Consider the following 25,447-nt stretch of genomic DNA (forward strand, 5'->3'; position numbering starts at 1 on the left):
AATACATCTCATACACCTGACTTAACTACAGTCTTTGTTCTAGCCAGCCATTTTTCTGTTCATATTTTGAACAATCTATCTGTACAGTATATGATACTTTGTTATACAGAAAAGGCGGGAGGGTGTGTTTTAAGATTCACAGATTTTTTAAAAGATTGTTTTTTATCCTATGACAATCATTGGTTTGAGAAACCATTATGTTCTCTGGTGAAAGGCACCTGAAATCTGTAGTTTCTTCTAGCTCTTCTTTGAACTAGTATAGAGCACTTAAATTTAAAAACTATTTGAGTAAAATTTGATTAGAGATTTTTATAGAGTTTTGTCTAATAGATGTATCCCCCCGCCAAGTGACCCATGGGCCAAGCTGAATGGGTTTGATTGCAACTCAGGACTGCTTCCCAGATCATTCTGTTTGTCATGACACACAGATCACTTTTCCTAAATTGATTTGCCCTATTCCTAAGTGAATTATTTGACTCATCTACCTAGTTTCTAAGCAGTATTGTTCTGTAGAAATATTTCAGCAAAACCTCTAAATAGCTTTTACCAGGGACAGGCAAATTTAAATAATAGTAGTTTTTAAATATTGGTTGATCATGCAACCCTTTGTGTCTAGTTATGTTTATCCTGGTTGCATATTTTATTTGTAGCCTTAATCTAATGAAGAGAGAATTTTACTTCTGATATTTCATTATAATAGATCATATGGAGATTTCTTTGGTTCCTTTTGTGCACTTTTCTTATTGACATTGAAGTGGGTAGCATACAAGATGAAACTGGTAATTTTTTTTTCACTCAGTGATTATCAGACATGTTTTCCTTGTCTACCAAATATTAATGGTTCTCAACCCTGGATGCAAAATAAAATTTTGATGGGGAGTTTTTAGCTGGGCTTAACCCCTAGATTTCACTTTACTTGGTCTGGGGTTGGACATGGGCATTGTAATGTTTGTAAAGCTTTCCATGTGATTTCAGTGAGCAAACAGCCGAGAACTCCTCTATCCCAAGAGTTTGTTTTCCCCCATTCATCACATTTTCTGGTACCTTAAAATGTTCCCATAAAATAAACTAATTTTTCTGATTTGTTGTTTTTAGCTATGTCTTGTTCTGCCTGTCACCCAAAGTCCATTCTCAATTACTAATAGCAATGAGAAAGAGTCAACATGAGTACATGAAATCCACACATGATGAGAAATTATTTGTCAGTGGGTTAAGACCACCTCTTTTACCAAACCTATATACAAGACCACAAATGTAGTCAAATCAACAAATCTGAATTTTTACTACCTCTCAGAGGGAATGGTTAGCACCAGGAGGCAGTAGTTCAATTCAGCAAGTATTTCTTGAGCACCTACTATAATAAAGGCACTCTGAGGAGAGCAAAGAGTTTGTAGTCTCACTGGGACGGAAAGAATCATAGGGCCTGGATAGTCCATATCTTACATACTGATCCCTAGAACCTTCTGCATTTTAACAAGTTAATACATATAAAGTGCATGTGCACAGTGCCTGCTGCATAGTAACTTGTAATGTGTCCCTTTTTCTCTCTTTCAGGCATCCAAACAATTGACTCTACCCAGGCTCTCTTCCTTCCAATTGGAGCATCTGTCTCTCTTCTAGTAATGTTCTTCTTCTTTGACTCAGTTCAAGTAGTTTTTACAATATGTACAGCAGGTAAGTAAGTTTCTCTATTAACATACTATAAGGAAAATTTTTCACCTTTTTTATAATTCAAAAATAAACATTTGTGCACATGTCCTACAAAGTTTTCTTTATAAATCTGGCTTTTTCTCCTCCCCTCCCCACAACCTCCTCCTTGAACCACTAGATCCACATGTCATCTGTTGAGCCCTGCCGACACAGGCTGAAAGAAAGGCCAGGGATTTGAAAACTCGTGAGCTCTGTGACACCAGAGCAGTATTGCTTTGGCTGTGGCTCCTTTTCTGGTCGATTACCAGAAGGTCCAATTTGACACAGAGGTCGTTGGCAACCTCTACCAGTGCTTCTGCAGATAGAAACATTGATAGCTAATTAAGGTGACTTGACTGTCAGCTCTCTGATGCATTTTCAAGCTAAGCAATGACGGAAATGTAAAACACATCAGTAAATGCTACAAGATTTGTTAGATCATCCCATGGCCTGCTATTTATCTTTTCTTGTTGAGATAGGAGAGAATGAGAAAATTTACCTATGCCTCCCCCTACTTGAAATTGGATACCTCCTTTTTAAAGAGGTTATCTGTACAGTACTAAAGGAAGCTATTTTTCTTCTCCAGTTAATTAACTATATCTACTTGTCAAGAAAAGTATTTGGGGGAATAACTAAGTTTCTGTAAGTCATGCCATTTTTCTTATAATTGTTAAAAAAAATAAAATAATTAACCATACATTTTCTTTCTCTAGTTCTTGCAACGATAGCTTTTGCTTTTCTTCTTCTCCCGATGTGCCAGTATTTAACAAGACCCTGTTCACCTCAGAACAAGTAAGGACTTGGGACTTTCCTCTAAGTTATAAACTTGTATGTTTTTTCTGTCATATTTGATAGATTAGGAGTCTAAATTTCTGGTATTGGCTGGAGCACACAAATGCCAGAAGACTGGGAAGTGAGATATTTGATTTTTAAAACTAGAAGACACAGCTGGGCTTGGTGGCCTGTGCCTGTAGTCCCAGCTGCTTGAGAGGCTTAGGCGGGAGGATTGCTTGAGCCCAGGAGTTGGAGGCTACAGTGTGCTGTGATCACACTTGCGGATAGCCACTACACTCCAGCCTGGGCAACATAGTGAGACCCTGTCTCTTAAAAAAAAAAACACAACTAGAAGATAATACTTCCTTTTGCACATGTTTTCATGGCAGAGGAAATATAAACAAATCTTAAAAAGTCTGAGTCACTGTGACATGCTTCCTGCCTAGATTATTGACAGATGACCAGTTTTCTTTTGAAGCAATGCTTTCATTCGTTTACTGGTGAGTTAATGGACTGTGAGAAGAGTGGCTGAACTCAGACATTCTTCTTTGCCTTTCATCTTTGGTGACCTAGATGTGCCAGCCACTTGCATTTAATCCCAGTGCTCATACCTTAACTCCTAAAGCCATGGCTCCATGGAAACCAGATGCTGTGCTAATAGAGATGTTGTATATACTTAGGAAACCAGTCACTGGCAGCTGATTTTCCCAGGAATTAATGATAATCACATAGATTTACCATCTTATAAGTATTTATTCATCTTTGCTAAATGAATTGTTGGCTTTCTTCATTTTGATTTCCTCATAAGAGTAGAATTGCCCCCATACTTAGCTTCTCCAGAGATTGATATCATCACTTTAAATTTCTAAATACCCGTGGTGTTGATAATTTGGTCTAAAAAGTACATTATCATATGAGTGCAGAAGTATACTTCCTCTGACCTTTCCTTAGCTTCCTCCAAAGAGGTGTGGATATTTTGGATTTCCAAGTATCTAGGTATTGCCTGCTATTCTAATCCAGCCATCGTGTACTCTGATCATAGAAGTACCAGAGAAGAGTTTGGTGACTGAATAAAGCATGCCCATCAGTCTGATAAATATTGTCTGTTTTCCAGGATTTCCTTTGGTTGCTGTGGGCGTTTCACTGCTGCTGAGTTACTGTCATTCTCTCTGTCTGTCATGCTTGTCCTCATCTGGGTTCTCACTGGCCATTGGCTTCTCATGGATGGTGAGTAATAAGTGACAAACGGTAATTTTACTTAATATAGTTTGGTAGATAATTTAGCATATTCACAGAGTTGTGCAACCATCACTGCAATCAATTTTAGAGTATTTTCATCAGCCACCCCCAAAACCCTTATCCATTGCCTTCCACCATACCCCATCCCACCCCACCCCACCCCAGCCATCCACCGTCTGCTTTCTGTCTCTGTGGAGTTCTCTATTCTAGACGTTTCACATAAATAGAATCATATATTATGTGACCTTTTGTGTCTGGCATCTTTCACTTAATATTTTCAAGGTTTATCCATGTTGTGACATGTATCAGGACTTCATGCCTTTTTATGGCTGAATACTATTTTATTGTATGACTATACTTTTATTTCTCCATTCATCAGTTTCCACTTTTTGGGCTATTATGAACAATGTTTCTGTGAATATTTGTGTAGATTATACTTTCTTATATAAATGGGGTTATATTAATATTATAATGTACCATATTATGGAGTATATTATATGTAATATATAATATAGATCATATATAACGTGTTATATGTAATCTCGGTTGTATATGATATACAGTATACTGCTTTTTATGTAATGATATAAATACATGTCTATATCATTACCTTAAGGTATATCATATCCTTTTTAATAACTCGAGTATTCCATTATGTGTATGTTAACTCTTGCTATATCCTTAGATTATTTTTAATCTTTTTCTGTTGTAAATAACCCTGAGGTAAACATTCTTATTTTGCCTCTTTGTGTACAGGTCAGAGTACTTAGTAAAATTTTCTGAGCATGACATCCTAGACATGAAATTGCTAGAACAAAGGGGTTTTTGCGTTTAAAAATTTTATATGTCTTACTTATACTGCCTTTCAGATATGCTATAGCAGTTTATACTCTGATTCATAGCATGTGAGAATTTTCCTTCATTGATAATGAAGAAAACAATAATGACAAGAATAACTAAAATCTATTGAGTGCATTTTATGCATTGGGCACTCTGCTGAGTGTTGTACATGGATTATCTCATTTAATCCTCAGAAAAACCTCTTTGAAGTAGGTACTGTTACTGTTCCTGTTTTACAGAAGAGAAAACAGAGGTTCAGAAAAGTAACTTTCCCAAAGTCTCAGAACCCCTATGTATATTTCACGCTTACTACCAAAATATCTTAGAAGGGCATTTCCAAAAGCCCCCCATAATTCCTCTAGTCTTTCCCTTGAGACATTTTTAAACTTTGCTTGATTGAAGACCCTGAAACCTTCTCTCCACTTTCCTTACATATAGTCCTTGCTCTCATTTTCACAGTGTGCTTTCCTAATCTCAAGAAACTTCTGACTACTTGGCCCCACAAAGTCTGTTCACCTTCTCTTTGTTTTGGTGGTTCAGGAAGGAAGGAGGTTAAAATATAAAGGCTGTCACTTTTATACTATCTAAGGAATTTTTAAGGAAGGAATTTGAAAACTGGGGATTACAGGTATGGATCGCATCTGTACCTGTTACACATTCCAAGCAGTGGCAAGGGTACTCCACACCTTGGAAACAGAGCTCTTTGGACCCAGCACCAGGTCTGCGAGGCCCCTCTGCACTCTGCCAGGCAGCGGTTCCCTGCAGCAGTGGGGCTGGCCCAGCAGCAGGGGCGTTGACATTCACTGTGGTCTAAGCCCAGAGCCAGGCAGAGTGAGGCTCACCATCACAGCCTCAAATGCAGGAGTAGCTAAGTTAGGCAAACAATCTCTCAGTACTAATCTTATAGGATATACATACTTTCTATGACTAATCTTAAGTTTGCTGAGTAGTATTTGATCCATATAGTTTGGGGGGGGGTGTTTTAGTGGTATTGTTATAGTTATAATTTTTAGAAAACAGTTGCATCAAAAATGTGAATTAACTCAAAACCAAGGATGTTCTATTCATGGTCAAATTGGATAGAATTTGACAAAAAGGATTGTAAACTGTCTTTTTCTGTGATCCAGAATCAGAATTATATCAACATACTCAGGAAATGTTCAATGAAAGGGAATTATGTTATTCTTAATAAGGAAGAAATTTTAAACCTTAAGGGAAACTAAAAACTTGTCCTTCTACTTCAAGGAATGTTTTTCCTCATAAGTAATTTTGACCAATACCAAAGATTTAAAATTTATATATGCCAAGTTAATTAGTAAAAAGCTGTTAGACTCTGAATATTATGAGGAAACAAACTATTGAGTGGATTGCAAGTTCTATAAAATTTTAATCAAAGGTGATATTTATAGTGACAGATACTTTTTAAATAAAAATATATTTTTTGCTCAAAAAGACAAAATCATAGAGACAGAAGACAGATCAGTGGTGGTTGCCAGAGGTTATGTGGGGGAGTGAGGTGACTATAAACAATTAGCACAGGGGACTTCAGGGGACTTTTTTGGGGGGTGATACAGCTGTTGTGTATGCCAAGTGTAGTGTGGTGGTGGCTTTGCAGATCTGTCCCTGTGTTAAAATTCATAGAACTACTACGTCTAAAGAAAAACTGTCAATTTTACTGTTTGATAATTCTAAAAATAAAATGTTAAATTTATATTTTTATAAATAGGTAAATTTGTGTATATTTGTTGTCATAGTAGTTATTCAGTGCTTTTTTTTTTTTTTTTTTTTTTTTAGTGTCTACCAAGCTATTAAAACTGAAAACAGGCCGGGCGTGGTGGCTCACACCTGTAATCCTAGCACTTTGGGAGGCTGAGGCGGGTGGATCGTTTGAGCTCAGGAATTCGAGACCAGCCTAAGCAAGAGCGAGACCCCGTCTCTACTAAAAATAGAAAGAAATTATATGGACAACTAAAAACATATACAGAAAAAATTAGCTGGGCATGATGGCACATGCCTGTAGTCCCAGCTACTCGGAGGCTGAGGCAGGAGGCTCGCTTAAGCCCAGGAGTTTGAGGTTGCTGTGAGCTAGGCTGACGCCACGGCACTCTAGCCCGGGCAACAGAGTGAGACTCTGTCTCAAAAAAAAACAAAAAACAACTGAAAAGAGTTCCTTGAGGTTGCAGACCAAGTTACACTTTAGTTATGCTTACATGCAGACCATTAATGACTCAGGCATGGAAGGCAGACCCAAAATCACCATTGCCTGGTTTGTGCAGTAATTCACCTTTGCTGATGTTGAGAGGTTTGGTCTCTTGTTTTAGAATTCTACATTGCCTTATAAAAACATGTACTGTAATCATTTGCTTCAGTACTTGAGTACCCACTATGCACATGAGCATTTCTGAAGTGCAGTGGTTAGACTCTTTAAGTGGTTATCAGAACTGTTAAATTTCCCAAATCAAATATTAGTGCTTTCAGTATTCTTATGATTTGTGTTTGATACTTCAGTGCTTCTGTAAGTTGATGAACAGTAAGTTGAGAAAAAGAAATTACATTCAAGCAAAGTCACACAAGTTGCTCGTCCGGCTTATAGTGAAAGGGCACATGCCTATTTTATATGGACCTAGGTATCGTTAAAAGTGATAAAGTTGTAGGAATGTGCATTAGACTTTTCCCGAGATTAACTCTTGATTTCTGTAGAATGATTTGTTAAATAAAAGGCAGGGGAGAGGTGAGTAGTACATAAATTGAGCATGTAGGGAATTTTGAAAGAGTTTAATAGAACCTAATTTCTATTTAAAATACGCATTATAGACTGCTGAGTCTCGATCATGATAATGATCGGCATAGAGATAGCAAATACTAGTCCAAATTAAATCTCATGGCTGCTTTTACGATTATATCCTTTCAATCTTTTCTAGTCCAGTGGCTTCCTAACGAGGAAACAACCAGCCCAGACATTTCTCCTCTACTACTTCTGAGCAAAAACTATTTAGAATGCTGGTTGGTTGGTTAAAACCTAAATCAGATTATTTCAGTCCATATAAATTGACTGTTTGGATGAATGTGAACTACATATTCTTAAGAGAAACATTTATGATGGTGACTTTAAATGACAAGTTGAGAGGCCACCCCCATAGTGATACACATTTAAATCCACCTACACAAATGTTATGTGACATGAGATGATGAAAGCTCCAGGTGCTACTGGTTTAGCTAAGTAATATATTCCAGTAATCACCTAAGCAGGACTGATTAGTCTCAATGTTAGCAGGCTAAAGTCCATTATTATGACAAGTGGTACTTAAACTACCTTTCAGTCTCAGTCCTGTGTGGTCTAAGGTTCTCAATGATCCCACTACTAATTTTTTGGTGGCTGTCCTTTCCATGGATCTCTTTATTTATGTGTTCAGACATACACAATATACTATTCACGTTTTGCTAAGGATTTTAAGTCCTTACTAAGCTATAGACCCAAAAAAGATTAGATATCTCTCAAAACAATAAGCAGTATGTTCTTTATACTCTAAGCTCTACCCTACCCCAGCATGGCATAGAACAGAAAAAATACCTATTTACTAACAGCATGTCACTAAGAAAAAAGAAAAGGTTGGCATTATGGAAGGTGACATTCTTTTATACAGTCATCAGAAACACATTCTTTAGAGCAAGTCAGCAGAATTTTCTTCATTGTACTTCTGTGCACAGGGGTTGGGATAGGTTTATCAGACTCACAGAAGAATGGAGTAATTAGCTCTCAGTAAGACATAATAAAGGGTCTGTTTTACTGAAGGAGTCTTTTCCTGTAGACTGTAGAGTTGTTAGAAAATTGGCCATAAAGGACAAACTATTTTCCCAGTGACCGCTATCAGAAGTGGGGCCGGGCACAGTGGCTCAGGCCTGTAATGCCAGTACTGTGGGAGGCCAAGGTGAGAGGATTGCTTGAAGCCAGGAGTTTGAGACTAGCCTGGGCAACATAGCAAGATCCTGTCTCTCCAAAAAAATTAAAAATTAGCGAGGTGTGGTGGTATGTACCTCTGGTCCCAGCTACTTGAGAGGCTGAGGCAGGAGGATCTCCTGAGCCCAGGAGTTGAAGGCTGCAGTGAGCTGTGATGATGACAGCACTGCACTCTAGCACAGGCACCAGAGCAAGACCCTGCCTCAAAAAAGAAGTACATTTTCATTGTGAAATTCACATTCTTATTGTGAAATTCACTAAGTAGTTGAAATTTTTGGCTGAGTGTTCAGTGAGGCTCTCATAAATCCTAATTGGCCCTAACTAGTAGACTTTTACAGTATTTTCTATCATTATTGCAATTTCCCAATATTTACTTGTCCGAGGATCTCTCCTACCAGTTTGTACTGCTTAAACTGCTTTTGTGGCCAAGGATAGAATTTTTCCTCAATACTGATAGAGCCTTTGAGCTTTCTAATTGTTTCTCAGACAAGTGTTTGATGTGTTTGACCTGTTTTCTGCTATCACAGTAATGTAGCTTTCTAAGCATAGTCTATGTTGCTCTCTAGGCAGTGATATTTTGTGGTAGGGTTTTTTAAATGAGTGTTTCTTAATTAAAGCCTGTTCTTTGAAGCTAATTTAGAGTGAAAACAGGATGATAAATTATTTTCAGGGCTAGACTAGAAAGTATTAATACTAAGAATGGACTCCAGCCAGGCAAGGTGGCTCACAGGTATAATCCCAGTGCTTTGGGAGGCTGAGGCAAGAGGATCACTTGAGGCCAGGAGTTCAAGACCCCATCTCTACAAAAAATAAGAAGAATTAGCCAAGTGCAGTGGTATGTGCCTGTAGTCCCAGCTACTCAGGAAGCTGAGGCAGGAAGGAGGATCACTTGAGCCCAGGCATTTGAGAGTTTGAGGCTGCACTGGACTGTGAGCTGTGATTGCACCACTGCCCTCTTGCCTGGGTAACAGAGCAAGACCCTGTCTCAAATAAAAAAAAAAAAGGAACAGACTTCAGAGTTTTCTCGAACTGAAATCTAGAGCTGTTGTATCTACTGTAACTCAGTTTCATTTGGCAAATCAACCTTTCAAATTTGGGAAGGCTTGAAAGAATTTGACCAATAGGTGGTGGTATGTTAGCTAAAAGCTGATGAATCTGAGCACACACACCTACTATTCAAGGCTCATTGAAGCCAGTTCAGTCTGTATCCCCCTTCTGGGTTCAGGGACTAGCAGTCTTGACAGATGTCCAGTCCAGCCCCCACCCCTGCTTTATAGCAGTTGCTACTAACCTATGATTAGAAAATGTTTAGTGCCAGAAGTCTAGCGATTTATTTTTTGTTTTAAAATGCTACCCTCTAGAGCTTAGCCCACATAAAGCATAGATATCTAGAGCTCTTTTACTTTAGAACGTGAGCACTGCTTAGAAACCTTACAGGTTACATAATCCTAGTGTAGAGAATGTTTTAGCTCAGTTTGGTGTCATCTTTGTCCCTGTCCCTGGTTGTGGAAGACAAGGTGATACAGAGATATCAATAATAAATTGAAAATAACTATAGCTAAGTGGCTAAGATTAATAATTTACTTCCCTGGTGCTTTTGGTTAATTTACATTTAGCCAAAGTTAAGGTTTGCTGTCAAGCCAAGGGGACGAGTCTTGAGTTTCTCAAGCAGCAAAGGGGGAGAGAGCACTTCTCTTCACTTTGGCCTGGAAAAGCCCTGAGAACAAGGTACTTGAATGGAAGCATGAAGAAAGAGAGGCAGATGAGATGAATAATGGAGAGCACGTTTTTGGGGATATGACATAGCTTGTGGCAGTATTCAGTGGGGTGGTAGTGATAGTCATTCAACATGCTTATATTAATAAGAACCTTTTCTGAGATAGTCAAATTCTGCCTCTTCATACATAGAACTCACAGTACAGTGGGAGACTTAGATAAGATGGGAAAGAGGGTTGCTTGACGTCATGTGGACGGAGAGAAGGGACAGCTGAGGGACAGGAGCCAGGGGAGACGGGCTCTGGGGCAGAGCGCCGCGTCTCACAGCTCCATTCTGTATAAGCTGTGCGCCCTGCGGTTGTACAACTTTATAATTCACCTCGCTTCGTCACAGAGAAGGGAACCTGGTGACCTTAAGGCAGAAGATGATACGAACAGATAAACGTTTGACAACGGCAGTGAAGAGTAAATGGGAAAGAAAGGGGTGTGGGCAAGAACACGCACGGAAGTAGGAAGCGTGAGGAGGCACGACTGAGGCTTGCCGTCGCAGCACAGGGTAACAGCAGCCCAGGGTGGCTGCAGAGGGTGCGTACATGATGAAAGACTGTGATAAATTGAAAACGAACCCCGAGTTTCTTGTTTGGAAGGTTAGGATAGGATGACATTGTCTGGAGTCGTAGAAAATCTTGTCACTGAGCAGTTCTCTCTTTTCCATGTTTAGCCTAGACCCAGGTAGGATAGGATTAGCATAAGGTGAATGACAAGCAGCAGGTGGATGCTTAGACCATATGAACTTTAAGGCTCCTGCAAGTTTAGGATGAACTGACTCTATGGTGAATTTAATGGAAAAGTTCAGAAAGGGACAAGTCATCTGCTTGTGTTACAGAGGCGTGTTATGCCTGACCCGAGGAGCCTGCCCTTCTGCTTCTCTATTCAGTTTCCCAGCCTCTCTTTTGGTGATTGGTGAGATGCAGTGGGACTGACCATCACTTCCCACACTCTCCTGTCTCTTGACTATTCATCTCAGGCCTTTTATGGCTTCCTTTGTTCCCTTGATGCTTTGCATTCCATGTGTTCATGTGTAAGCCAGTGAACAGATCACCCCAGCCAGTATTGATACACAGACGCGAGTTTCACCTGTCGTGTGCCCACCAGTTCCCAGCCTCTGCCCCATGGGCTTCCCACCCACACACCACTGCTGTTCCTCAGCCAGCTGAGCTGCTCCCTGTCCTGTTTATTGACTCACAACATAGCCAGACATTTGTCTTCTAAAGATAATGATAAGGGGAGATTTGACCTTCAAAAAATGGGTGTGATTTGGTGAGAGCATGGGCTTTCACGCATCTCAATGCCCAGACGTCATGCTTCAGTCATCCCCACGCGGCTCTGAATCCTCCGAGCTTTGCAAAGCCTAACTGACCCTATCTAGGTAATATGGGTCATTAGGTTTATTTCAAATGACTTGCATTTTTGTACATTTACCAGTTCAGTTCCTGTAAACTTATTTAAAAAATTCAAGGAGACCCTAGTGTAATGAGCATCCTATATTATAAAGTCAGGAATTAGGTCTCAACCACATCTCTACAAAATTCACACTGTATTACACCCCATGGAGCTCAGTGAATGCTTGATAACGATGATGATACATATATTTTGTTGTTCCTACTTTTATTACTGTCTTTCCAGCCATTCTCTGTTATAGGGACAGGAATGCTTTTGTGTTTATGCAATGCTGTATACACAGTAGGAACTCATGGAATATTAGTTGAGCTGATGTGTCCAGAGTCTGCCAAACTGCTATATTTATCTACTTTTTTTTTTACATGTATTGGCAATTTACCACCAATTCTATTAAAATGATACCTGATAATAAAGTATTTTATACTTTCCTTAGATAATTTGAAATTAATAGATCAGTAATATTCATTTAGCAAGTATTTATTAAATGTCTACTCGGTTAAGTGCTAGGGACCCACAGAAAGACACGGTTTCTGTCTGCCAGGAATGCACAGTCAGCTAGTGTAGAGGGAATAAACTCCCTTGTGTATAGATAATCACTGTCGTAGAAAGGATGAATGAGTCGAGAGGTATTCAGAGTTCTGTGGCATCACGTGGAAGAAACAACTTTCTCTGGTTAGGTCGGGACAGACCCTGAGGAAGCTTTCTGACCTGGCGCTGTAAGAGTGAGGATGAAGTTTCCAGATGAAGCAGCCAGGGGCAGGTTTTCTGTGTGGAGCATGAAAGAACGTGGTGTGTGCTGAGAGGTGGGATGGTGTTTGCGGGGCTAGAGAACAGGCGGCAGGAGGTGTGTGTGGAGAGCGTGGGCTACGCAGTGGAGAGCGCCCTCCTGCGTGGGCCTGCAGCGCCTGGCCAGGGAGAGGGACGCTCGTCCCACCGCAGGAGCCCGTGGAAAATTTGTCAGCAGCTCTGTGGCCTAATCAGACGCATGTTTGCAGAAGAACAGGGGAGAGCCAGAAGGCCGGAGAGGTGTGGACTCCGGGGACACGGCCGTGAGCCAGGCCCTCAAGGAGCTTCCATGGAGTTGAGGAGAGAATTGAAAGAAAAAAAAAAAAAGTTATCTGGTGTGTCAAATGTTGACAAGTGTAAGAGAAAAAAATAAGGCAAGGCTAGGGAGGAAGTACAATTTTAACACATTGACTGCCACACCACACTAGAAAAAAAATCTTTTCCTTGGGTTTTTGTTTATTACAAAAACAGAATAAAAACTTTGACAACAAAACGATCCTTTCTAATTTAATGAAAAATTTATTTTTTGTTTTATGTGCCCATAGGTATGGTGAATAAAGAGACGTGTGAGTTACACATGCACCATGAGGCCCCGGGCTCAAAACTAGCGTGAGTTAAAATATAACTCACGTGGCAGTTAATGTGTTAAATGTAATCACAGGGGCCAGGCCTGGTGGTTCACACCTGTAATCCCAGCACCTTGGGAGGCCAAGGCGGGAGGATTGCTTGAGGCCTGAAGTTCAAGACCCTACATTCCCTAGAAGCCCCTGCTGTCCGTGTGTTGAACTGAAGCTTTCACGGCTGAGCACTGTTCACCATAAGAGTCCAGAGTTGGGCTTGTCTGACCACCAGTCACGGCCTCCAGTCTTGAACTGTACCTGTGAGAGAGAACGCCTGGTTCAGATAATGATGTCCTTAGAGGAATTAGATAGGATTGAAGAAAAAGCCAAACACAATAGGGAAACACCAGAAAAATCAGGAAGGTTCTACGTTCTGTAGGACAAATGACTCCAGTCTCCACGAGTCACTAAAAAAGGACTGTGCCAAACTGGAAAAGATTTAAAAGATGTACACAGGTCCTGGATTGCACTCCGGCTTATGCAGCCCATCTGTAGAAGATATTTGGGAGTCTATTAGAGAAGTTTAACTAAATGAGATGAAAATTCATTGAAATTAAACTGGAGATTGTTGGCTTAAAAAAATAGATTGTGTGATCTCATTAGATTAAAAATACATACTTAACGTAAAAAATTCTGGGAAGATGTTTAACAGTGGTAGTGTCCGGATAGTGGGAATATAATTTTTAAGAATTTTGTTTGACTGCTCTCTAGTTTCCTACTGTGCAGTTAGAGGATGAACTGCTGGGACAGTGTTTCTGCGTAGTGAACGGGGATGTGATCTAGGGTGTGAGTTAACCCTGTGAAGAGCAGGGACGATGCATCCACCTGGGGAAGGCAGGGCACAAGAGCCAGGAGGCCTCGGACTGGTCCGGAACAGAACGTCTCCTGGGTCTCCAACAGTTGAGTGCTATATACAGCATGAGAAAAGGAATCGCCCCAAATGCCAACAGGTCTAAATGGGCTGAAGTGGGCACTTTGCACCCGTGGGGTGTAAGTGTGTGAAGCTAGAGCTTCGGCCTGCCTAAGTGTTGAGGGGATTGCAAGCTCTGTTAGGCTGAGCAGCTGGTGGGGAAAGGATGGGCCTGCAGTCCACTTGCTGACTGCTCTCTGCTGTCTCCTCCCAGCACTTGCCATGGGTCTCTGTGTCGCCATGATTGCCTTTGTCCGCCTGCCGAGCCTCAAGGTCTCCTGCCTGCTTCTCTCAGGGCTTCTGATCTATGATGTCTTTTGGGTAAGTTCCCTAGAAGCCCCTGCGGTGTCCTTGTGTCGAACTGAAGCATTCACTCCTGAGCACTGTTCACTATAAGTATCCAGGGTTGGGCTTGCCTGACCACCAGTCACGCCCTCCAGTCTTGAAGCGTACATGTTACAGGGTGCACGGGTTCTTGGGAGGCTGAGGTGGGAGGATCACTTGAGCCCAGGAGTTCGAGGCTGCAGTAAGTACATCATGATCACACCTGTGAACAGCCACTGCACTCCAGCCTGGGCAGCAGCATAGCAAGACCCTGTCCCTAAGGAAGAAAAAAGTGCACAGGCCACTGGCTGCCTGAGCCTCTGTTTGTTGAGATGTGATACAGTGGGTAGTGTGTGTGTGAGTCCAAGGGTGGAGAGGCAGCGGGCAGACAAGGTTCCCTGCCATGGGACCACAGCCAGTTCCACTGTAGGGAGTTGCCTTCGGGTGTAGAGAGGGTTCAGAAATTTGCATGTACACAGGGAGAGCGGAGGTGTTCTTCCTCCTCACAGCATGCTGAGAAAGCAAGCGCTGACATCGCCGCTCTCTGAGGCTCTCTCTTAGGAACAAAGAGGGCTGATGCTGAAACTGGCGGCTTCCAGCCCCTCTGGTAAAGGCCCCTCTCCAACTCCGCAGGTATTTTTCTCAGCCTACATCTTCAACAGCAACGTCATGGTGAAGGTGGCCACGCAGCCGGCTGACAATCCCCTTGATGTTCTATCCCGGAAGCTCCACCTGGGGCCCAACGTTGGGCGTGATGTTCCTCGCCTGTCTCTGCCTGGAAAACTGGTCTTCCCGAGGTAGGACTGGCGTGCCAGACCTCATCCTGTGACAGGGGTCATGCTGCCTTCCTGTGCCTGTCTGTTCCCTACCTTGGTCAGTGTGTCTTTTGTCATCAACATTCTAGTCCTAAACTGGAGAGGGTTGCATTGTACACAGGAAATGAGGACTAGAATATTAATTTTCCAAAATCTATCATTAAGTGATCCAGGTGCTGCGTTTTATCATTGATTGTTTCCAAATGACCATATCTTATGCTGTTTCTACTTTTTAAAATTGGCTGGAGGGAATTAACAGGAGAATCTGGTTCTTTTTTACTTCTAAGACATTTGTAAAAATATGTTCTAATGGTAAAATTATACAGCTCCTGGTACTATAATCTTGGCAAAATTAATGTGCTGCTTTACTCCTCTGTGTCTGGTGGCAGTCAGGTGCTTATTTGAGGTCTCACCAGTGAATGCGTCACAGTACTGAATTGCGTGGCGTGTCCAAGGGAGGCGCACTGAAGCAGGGCACCTGAGCAGTCACTTGCAAGGTGCTCTCCCAAAACACGAGGGGCCAGACTGGAGACCTCTGCTGACAGTACTCTCGTTGCTTTTAATCTCTAAACTCTTAAAAGCTAGTGTTGGTTCAGCCAGTAGAGATTTCCATCTGACTTCTTAAAAAGCTGACAGACGTGGCACAGAGGAGTGGAAACTGGACTGTAGAGCCTGTCGTCCCTAACCTCTGAAACTGCGTTCCAGCTCCACCGGCAGTCACTTCTCCATGTTGGGCATTGGAGACATTGTGATGCCTGGTCTCCTGCTGTGCTTTGTCCTTCGCTATGACAACTACAAAAAGCAAGCCAGCGGGGACTCCTGTGGTGCCTCCGGACCCGCCAACATCTCTGGGCGCATGCAGAAGGTCTCCTACTTCCACTGCACCCTCATCGGGTACTTTGTAGGTAAGAAAGACCCGGAGAGACTGCAGGTGACCCTCTCTGGCGGTCCTCCAACCCTGGGAGGATAAATCAGGTCTTCTAGCTACAGACGGTGGAAGGAGAGCACTGACTTGGAGGTTGTACTAGACAACCAAAAAGAAACCTTCTGGCCCACAAAGTGACAGATGTTCTCCACACTGGATAGCCCGGTCCCCTGTCCAGCAGGATGTCTGAAGGACATTGTAGGAAAAGCTTGGTCAGTCCTCAAATCAAGGACATACCACATAATGCAGTGATTAGTCTCCACTGTAATCTTCTGCTGAGTTTAATGAATATCGTGTTTATTTCCTCCTTTAGTCAACAGATATTTACTTTCATTAGTACTAACATTTCTGTCACCTCTGACTTATGATTGTCCCTAGGCTAGTTTCTCTCTAGGCGGAAAGAGACAGTTGTAACTAGGCTAGGAGCAGCGGGCCCTGCACGTGCAGCTGCGCCCAGCGAGTGGAAAGGAGCCACCTGCTCGCCTCCGTGCCCCTTCACTCACCCCGTCACCCCATTTCAGTCCAGAAGCTCAGGGGCGAGGTAGTGGTACCGTCCCCATTAGACAGATGAGCAGCTGAGGCTCCGAGAGACAAAATGCCTGAACCAGGGGTACATAGCCGTCGTAAGTGGCAGGGTTGGAACTGGAACGCAGGTCTTTACCTCCAAGTCCAGCATCACACCCCACAGGAGATCGGGGGTGGAGGGAAGGTTTGAGCCCAGGAACCTGAGCGTGGGGCGGGCCTTGGGCCAGTCCCGGGTCCTTGGAGCTTGGGTTTTTAGAGCTGTGCTATTCACATTGCTTTAACTGCTCAGGCTGGGCATTTCACGCCCTGCCCGCAGGATGGAATATGTCACATTAGATCTGTGCACTCTCAGGACTTTGCCAAACAGCAGCCAGGGCTTCCCTCTCCCCTCTCACGAATGCCTCTCTCCTCACAGGTCTGCTCACGGCTACCGTGGCCTCGCGCATTCACCGCGCCGCCCAGCCTGCCCTTCTCTATTTGGTGCCATTTACCTTATTGCCACTCCTCACAATGGCCTATTTAAAGGTGAGAGAAAAAAGGGGGGAAAGGTGAGAAGCCATTACAAAGGCATGAGAGCAATGGCCTTGGCCCTGTGTTTGGGTGTGGGCTCTCCCTGCTGGAGGTGGTTCTGCTTAAGCCCAGAGTGAGCGCTTGACCTTGTCCTGTGTGCGTGTGCCGAGGACGATGCTAATGAGCTGGGCCACTGCGCCACCTGGCCGTGGAGTAATTAGCCGAAAGCCCCAGAGCCCAGCTGTGGCGACTTCCTGCTTCTCTCAAAGGCAGGGTCCTCCTGCCGCCTCGCAGCTTTTTTTTTTAACACTTTAAGTTAGGCAGTGATGAAGACTGGCCAGTACTGAGGCCGTGTGTTTGGAGAATTTGTTTATCATCCCCAGACACAGAGCTTACTTTACTTGCCCAGATCGTCCGACTCACAAGGATAGAACTTACTCAGGATAGAGTTAGGAAAACCCTCGCTCGAGGGCCCGCGAGCTCCTCGTCTGAGGAGTCCTAAAAACGGTGGGTTACTTTCCAGTGAGTAACATTTGAACGCTCTTCGATTCTCCCACAGCGGCAGTGTGATCCGAGACCAAGAATCAGAACAGACTGGTAGCTGTGTGCGCCTCTTGTTTAAATCTGTAACTTAGTGAAGTCCCTCCTTTCCCAGGGTGACCTCCGGCGGATGTGGTCCGAGCCGTTCCACTCCAAGGCCAGCAGCTCGCGCTTCCTGGAAGTATGATGGATCCCACGGAAAGTGACCAGAGTGGCCATCGTAGTCCTTTCTCTCAACTCGTGGTTTTGTTTCCTCTTAGAGCTGGCCTGGTACTCAGAGACGTACCTGTGTAAGGGACTGCGTGTGACTGGATTTTGCGTTTAAAGGGAGCTCGTTTGCAGGAGGGAGGTGCCGGAGCCCAGTTCGGTTCCTGCTCTTCTTGCGGCTGTAGACGCGGAGCCTCTTCCAGGAGGGACAGCTCTCCCCAGCGCTCCTTCCTCCCCGGTTTTTACGGATCTGCCCCAGACTGTCTGCACCAGACTGTCACCTTGCGGGGGAGATGGAGATTTGACTGTTTAAAAACTGAAAACGGCAAGGAGTCGTTCTAGAACTTTTGAACACTAAAAGGATCTAAAAAAATTAGCAAACCGAAGTTTCTTCAATGAACCCTCGAGAACTTTGGGACCAGTTTCCTGTGGGGGACTCAGTTTCAGAGAACTGGGACAGAAGCTCTTCTGTCGTTATATTCTTCTTTCCTTTTTTTGGATTTATTAAATATTTTCTGTGGTGTGAAGTGACTTATTAAATCCACAGACATTGAGTGACTTCTTACAACATCCGCATCAGAATCTGTTGTAATGAGTTCATGTCCACCCCGCTGTCGTGTTGGCAGTGAACAAGGGCATGGTTTTATACATACGTACATATATGCACACACACACACACACATAGGTATCTATGAATAAACAAATTAAAACCTGCTAAGATCACGCTGTGTAGCAGACAGGGGCTTGCTGTCGTTCTGAGCATGTCGAGCAGTTACTGTGGCTTCCTTGTATATGGATGAGCTGCCGTCTTTCCCCTCCACAAGCGACCCACGGTCGCAGAGCAGTGTAGCGTTTGTGCCGATAGCCGCGAGGACTTCAGGAGACTGACTTGGTTTGAGCAGTACAGCAAATTAGGGATGAAAAGTGGAAACCTTTTGGCCCTTTTTTTCTTCTTACAGCCTTCTCCCTTGCAGGGTTTTTAGCAGTTTCTTCCTGAACCAATGCATGTATTATAGCAGCAGGTGTCTTTGTGCTTTCTGATCATAGTAATGTACTCCTTGTAAATACATTTTTCTATTTTCTATTTTTTTGTATTTTTTTTTGACATTTTGTTTCATTGGTGTGCTGTATTTTCCATGCCCTCACTCCTTTAAGAAAGAAAAAAAAAAAAAAGGAAAAAAGCAACACAATCCTGTCCTTGCTGTTGTGATTATAGTCTTGGTTTACCTGTGGTGACAACTGGGTGTTGGGAGCAAATGTCAAATGCCCCTCTGAGCTGGGCCCTAAATTCCAGGAACTGGGCAGTAACAGGCGGCTCTGTCTGGTTAGGATCCAGCCCCGTGCTGCGGTCTCTGCTGGTCACCCGTGGAATGTCCTTCCCTTTAAGCAGCCGCAGCCTGGTAAGAAACGGCGTGTTGCCCAGAGGCAGACAGAGCCCGGAGTCGGCTGAGGATACCTGAGAGCAGGGGTTGGGGAAGGGCCCCCGTGTCCTGGTTTCTTCCTTGGGGTCACTGCCTCTGTCTTGACCCGTGCGATGAACCGGAATGCTTGAAGTCACTGTGGGTAGAGCCCACGGGGTACACGTTGTGTTGTCGACAGAGGCTGAAGCGATCGGGGTGTCGGACTCTTCTGTCGTTGTCTTCAGATCCTGCTGAGGGTTTTGGGTTTTGTTTTTAATAAATGACCCCTTTGTAGCCTTTGTCACATCATCTCCTCTGTGGTTCCTGGTGCCAAACAGAGCTACTGTCACCTGCCTGTGCCATCTATTCCCAAGGACCGATGGGAAGACCCTGTCTGTCTCCAGACTTGGTCACCTGCAGCTCTGGTTCAGTCACAGAGATGTCAAAGAATCGAAGCTTTCTCTTGTCCACAGAACTCAAAATGCTTCTGGATGTGGTGAAGACTAAACGTGCACCCATGACCTCACTCCTCGGTGCTCGTGGGTGCAAATGTCTAATTAAACAGGGTGGGGTGGGAGAGGGACTGCAGAGCGACTCAGATTAAGGACAAGTGCCAATAATGGGTAGAAATGATATTATCCTGGCAGTTGGTCATTTTAATTTTTATAGCTGTTTTCATGAAAAAATTAAATTCCAGACAGAAGGAATGTAATTTTTTTTTGTCATTCTCACTTCTGTACGGGTTTTGGGGAGAAAGTACCCACTCAGGACTCGTGACTGTTTGGATTCCAGTTGCTGGTCTCCAGAGCCCTTAAAACTTTGCCAGAAAAACTGCAAATATTTTTGTTGTCTTAAATTAACCACAGTAGATACGCTAGAATCCCCCAGTTCTGGAAGTCATGCTCTTTTGATTTGGACGTGGGGGGGCTACAGTTTCTCCTTGCAGCGCCCCCCCCACACACACCCACCCAATATACTTGTGTCCTCTGCTCCTTCTTTCTGCTTTCTCAAATACCGTGGGTTTGGGTCTTTTCTATCCAAGAAGTCTGCGTCAAGCATGGCATGTTCGTAAAGTTCCAGCATGGACTCCCTCCTCAGTCTGAGGTTCTTTTCCTTCCAAAGAGACTGCATGTTGGAACTCTCACTTATTCATAGTAGTAACTTTCTTTTTTCTAATTTGAGCTAATGAAGACGTGACAGCGAAGTTTATCCAAAGCCTAGCATGTTCCGTTACTATCATTACAGTGCGTGCCTTTTCTGAATGACAGTGTGACAGTTCCAGCGTAGGAGCGGTTCAAACCGTGGGGACTTGGGGGCAGGCTACTGGCAGATTACTGTATAGCAGGCTCACGGGTCTTGGGTAAACAGGTAAGTTACGTTGCCCTCCCCTCCAAAAAAAGAGAAAGAAACAAAATGACTAGTTCTCTGTAAGGGTGGAGGGAAAGTGAGTTCTGTCTTTGCCAATAAAGTGTTAAAAATAGCATCTGCCGCTCTCATATTACTGCTCACCAGATCCAGTGTCGTTTGTGGACGTTTCTGCCCGTAAAGCCTAACGCTGCGCCAGCGTGGGAACGTCGCGGCCTCGTGCGTGCGGGAAGTGCACTGCTCAAGGACGGCAACTGTGCAGCCCTCGTTCAGAAGCGCAGGACAGGCTCGGAAGGAGACCTTCTTCCAACGCACACTGGCCGGGACAGCCCCCGCCACCTCACTACATCACACTTCTTTGGCAGTTTCCAGCAGTGAAATCACTTCAAGAACAACGGCTCCTAACACAGGCGTCAGCTTGGCTACAGGAGTTTGCACTGAAGTGCCGCAAATCTAATAATGGAACTCAAGTCTTCCCTCTTCTAGAAGGGATAAGCCAGGTCAGACTTTTCTTAATCCAGAAAGTATTCCTATTCCTGTGCACTGTATAGGCTGCTTTCTGTCTGCAAACCTAAACTCAAATTTCTGCACGTTCGGATTCCAACTATCTCAAGTACAGAACCTGTCCCAGAAAAATACTTCTCCCACTCCTCCTTTTGACTGCTTCAGCCATTTGTTTCCTCCTCAACCCTTCCCTTGGAATCCAAGCCCTTACCTGTCCAGCAGCAACTGAGTCACGTCTCAGTGCTTCAGCTGAGGCACTGGGCGCTAATCGGCCCCCACCCCTGCACGCGGGATCCACACACACACACACACACACACACCCTGCACGCGGGATCCACACACACACACACACACACACACCCTGCACGCGGGATCCACACACACACACACACACACACACACACACACACCCTGCACGTGGGATCCACACACACACACACACACCCTGCACGCGGGATCCACACACACACACACACACACACACACACACCCTGCACGCGGGATCCACACACACACACACACACACCCTGCACGCGGGATCCACACACACACACACACACACACACACACACACACACACATGCATGGCGACACTGCCCTGAGCTGAAGAGTGAAATCTATAGCTCTCTGCCCCCCGCCGTGAGGCCTGCTGTATAAACAGCAAAGGCCCCGGCTGAGAATCTCGTGTCACAGGACTGGATGCACCTACTGAGAAGGGTAGGCAGCGGGTCCGTGCAAGCAAGAGAAGCCCAGTGCTCCCACCAGCGCAGGCCGGCATTTAACCAAAGGTCTGTGTGACGACTGAAAGAAGCGAAAGTCTCCTATGGTACCATGAGCATTGCTCTTTAGTCACGACAGGGTTCAAGAGTCGTCAGCAGTTACCGGTGCTTTATCTAAATGCCCTGCATGGAGGCTGTGAAACTTCTGTGGGGCACTTACTGATGGTCACATCCGTGTGCTGTAGAGCTACTAGATACTTGAGCTATTAAGAATTCGTATGGGCTGGCCACGGTGGCTCACATCTGTAATCCCAGCACTCTGGGGGGCCAAGGTGGGAGGATCGCTTGAGGTTGCAGTGAGCCATGACGACACTACTGCACTCTAAGGGGGCGACAGAGCGAGACCCTGTCTCAAAAAAGAATTCGTACGGCAGATTCAACTTCATTTATGGTTCCTTTCATTTGGATTGTGCCTGGTCAATTTCTTACTAAGTTCCAAGAAGTCTGTTCCCTAGTTGGGAACCTGTAACACTTGCCTCCAGTTTGCAGGTGATCGGAGGCCCTCAAATGGGTGAGGCCGGGAGCTTTCTCCTGCCCCCACGGAGTCCTGGGCCTCTTACTCATAGATGCAAAGGCGACAGAGGACGGGAGCCAGTTAGGCAGAGGAAACAACGCTGGGAGGGGTCGGTCGCCAAGCAGTGGGCGGCAGGCCTTCGCCTGTGAGGAATGAAAGGCAGGACGTGGGTGTCCAGGAGACAAAGATGCAGAGGGGGCGGCAGGAGGGCCGCGCGCCAGCATTCCAGCCCCCCGCCTCGCCGAGAGACTTGCCCCGGGCAGATGACCTGGCAGCCTTCTAGTGCGACGTTTCGCTCTGCCCACCTGGATCTGGGGCATAGCCAGCACTTCTGGCTATTGGACTTGAGCCTTTGCCCTTGGAGACGGCCAACTTCCCCACACTCGAAGTTGGTATCCTGCCTTGTTTGGATTTTTTTTTTTTTTTTTTTTGAGACAGAGTCTCACTGTTGCCCGGGCTAGAGTGAGTGCCGTGGCGTCAGCCTAGCTCACAGCAACCTCAAACTCCTGGGCTCGAGCAATACTCCCGCCTCAGCCTCCCGAGTAGCTGGGACTACAGGCATGCGCCACCATGCCTGGCTAATTTTTTCTGTGTATGTTTTTAGTTGTCCTAATTTCTTTCTATTTTTTTTAGTAGAGACAGGGTCTAATTCTTGCTCAGGCTGGTCTCGAACTCCTGAGCTCCAACGATCCGCCCGCCTCGGCCTCCCAGAGTGCCAGGATTACAGGCGTGAGCCACCGCGCCCGGCCTGGATTTTTATCTCATGTGCACAGTGACACGTCCTGTGCCAGGCCCCAGGCTAGGCAGAAACCCGATCTGAGAAAAGGCGGTGGAGGACTTGCGGGCACAGGGAGGAGCTAAGAGGACAGACAGAGCTTTCCACGCATGGGGCGTGCCCTGCCAGTTTGACGGCGGTGGGAGGCAGTGCTGTCCTCCTGAGGCCACCAGCAGGAGGGACCAGGGCTTCAGGGGACTCCACACGGCCCCAGCGCACTGCCCACCCCTCTTCCCTCAGGGCCCGTATCACCGAACACCCCCTGCTGCCAGGGAGCTTTGGGGGTGGCCTGGACAGAGTGACGGGAAGAGCAAACAGAACGTGCTGCCGAACTGGAGGTCCTGCTTTCGGCGCTGAGTGGATTCTGAGTAGATAGGGGTGTCTTGACCACGGGCCGGGCCGGCGTGGGTCTTGCCATTCTGCACGCTGAAGGACTTGGCACAGAGCTCCGTGCACAGAGGGATGGTGGCTGAGCCTGTGTGCAGGTTTCTCATGAAAGCGTGTCCTGGCCCCTCTGGGCAACAGCAGTCCGGGTGTCAGCCCAGCCTGGTGTGAGAGTGGCCTCCCAGAGCCCATCAGGGCCTGCTGTGAGCCGGTCCTGACAGCTTAGCTCGGGCTGTGTTTGTGTCGCACCCCACGCTGACCCAGCAGGGTGCCCGCAGCAGAGGCTGCAGGAGGCCCGGGCTGCTCTCGCAGTAACCCCCGCGGGACGGGTTCTGCCCGTGGGTCCCGAGAGCATCAGCCTCTACCCAGAGTCTGCAAACAAACCAATGTGGACGTTTTTGCTTTTCTATACTTAAGATTTTTCTCCATAATAAATGCTACATAGGCCCTCTTCTACTTGAGCTCACTTTAAAGCCCCGCTGCTTGTTCTGGGAGAAGAGTTCACTACACTGTGAAGCTGCCTTTCTGTCAGCCATTGGTGGGCCTGTGTTAGTTGTTCATAAATCTTCAGGTTTTCCTTAAACACCCTTGGAACAAAAGACTCGATGGGCCAAACCCCCAGCCTGTGTTAAAATAAGGAGCAGAGCCATTCCACGCCATTTGAATGAAGTCCCTCAGATAGGAGAGGACAGTAGCCAGACTAGAGAGAGGGTGGGTATGAGCAGATTCCAACAAAACATCTGGAAAATTCTCAGTCCTCTGGGACAAAGTGAGGAAATCAGGGCCAAGGTACCACTGGACGAAGTCGATTAACAACTGGTGGAAAGAACCTCTTCAAATTCTACAGAACAAACTTGAAAATGACAACAGATTTCTTGTTAGAAATAGTGTAAGGCAGGAGACAGGTGAGCAACTTATTTAAAAAGTACTGAGAGAAACAAAATGGTCAACCTAGAATTGTAAGGAATCCTAAAACATGAAGATCTCAAATCAATAACCTAACTTTTTACCTTAAAGGAACTAGAAAAAGAAGAGCAATTGATAAACCCAAAGCTAGCAGAAGGAAGGAAACAATAAAGATTTGAGAGGAAGTAACAGAAAAATAGAAAAACGGGGAAAAAAATCAATGAAACACCAACAAAACTGGTTCAAGAGAAAAAACAAATAACTAAAATCTGAAATGAAAATGGGGACATTAATAATGACCTTATAGAAACAACCTGTTTGTTGCAAGAGAATACTATGAATAGCTATATGCCAACAAACTAGATCACCTACAAGAAATGGACAAATTCCTCGAAACACACACATTACCTAAACTGACTCGAGGAAATAGAAAATCTCAACAGACCTATAACACGTTAAAGAGATTGAATCTGTAATCAAAAACCTTCCAACCAAGACCAGTCCTGGACCAGATGGCTTCACTGGTGAATATTCTATAAAACATTTAAAGAAAAATTAACACTAGTCCTTCTCAAACTCTTGAAAAAGTGAAGAGGAGGAAACAATTCCCATCTCATTCTATGATATGAGGTTAGCATTACTCTGACACCCATGCCAGATAAAGACATCACAAAAACAGAAAAATACAGACTAATATCCCTTATGAATATAGTTACAAAAGTCCTCAGTAAAATATTAACAAACCAAACAGTACATAAGAAGGATTATTCATCATGACCAAGTAGGATTCATCCCAGGAATGCAAGGGTGGTACCACATAAGGAAATCACTCACTGTAATCACATTAATAGAACGGAAAAAAAAAAACATGATCATCTCAACTGATGTAAAACAAGGCATTTGACAAAATCCAAAAGACTTTCACAATAAAAACTGTCAGAAAACCAGGAATAGGGAGAAAATTAATCAACATAATAAATA

General features: G+C 44.6%; 1 protein-coding gene across 3 annotated transcripts in view; it reads left to right on the forward strand.

Moving 5' to 3' along the window:
* SPPL3 (signal peptide peptidase like 3) overlaps positions 1-18,557 on the forward strand; it is a 118,887-nt gene extending 100,330 nt beyond the window's left edge. For all 3 annotated transcript variants that reach the window (XM_045534659.1, XM_045534658.1, XM_045534660.1), the window contains 8 exons: positions 1,555-1,674; positions 2,403-2,481; positions 3,578-3,690; positions 14,208-14,314; positions 14,951-15,114; positions 15,838-16,037; positions 16,998-17,107; positions 17,748-18,557. In XM_045534659.1, coding sequence (XP_045390615.1) covers positions 1,555-1,674; positions 2,403-2,481; positions 3,578-3,690; positions 14,208-14,314; positions 14,951-15,114; positions 15,838-16,037; positions 16,998-17,107; positions 17,748-17,819 — 965 coding nt within the window. In that variant the 3' untranslated portion in view covers positions 17,820-18,557. The remainder of the gene's footprint in view (positions 1-1,554; positions 1,675-2,402; positions 2,482-3,577; positions 3,691-14,207; positions 14,315-14,950; positions 15,115-15,837; positions 16,038-16,997; positions 17,108-17,747) is intronic.
* Positions 18,558-25,447: the final 6,890 nt, after the last annotated feature.

The sequence above is a fragment of the Lemur catta genome, chromosome 21 (genome assembly GCF_020740605.2).
Source record: "Lemur catta isolate mLemCat1 chromosome 21, mLemCat1.pri, whole genome shotgun sequence".
Classification (NCBI taxonomy): Eukaryota; Metazoa; Chordata; class Mammalia; order Primates; family Lemuridae; genus Lemur; species Lemur catta.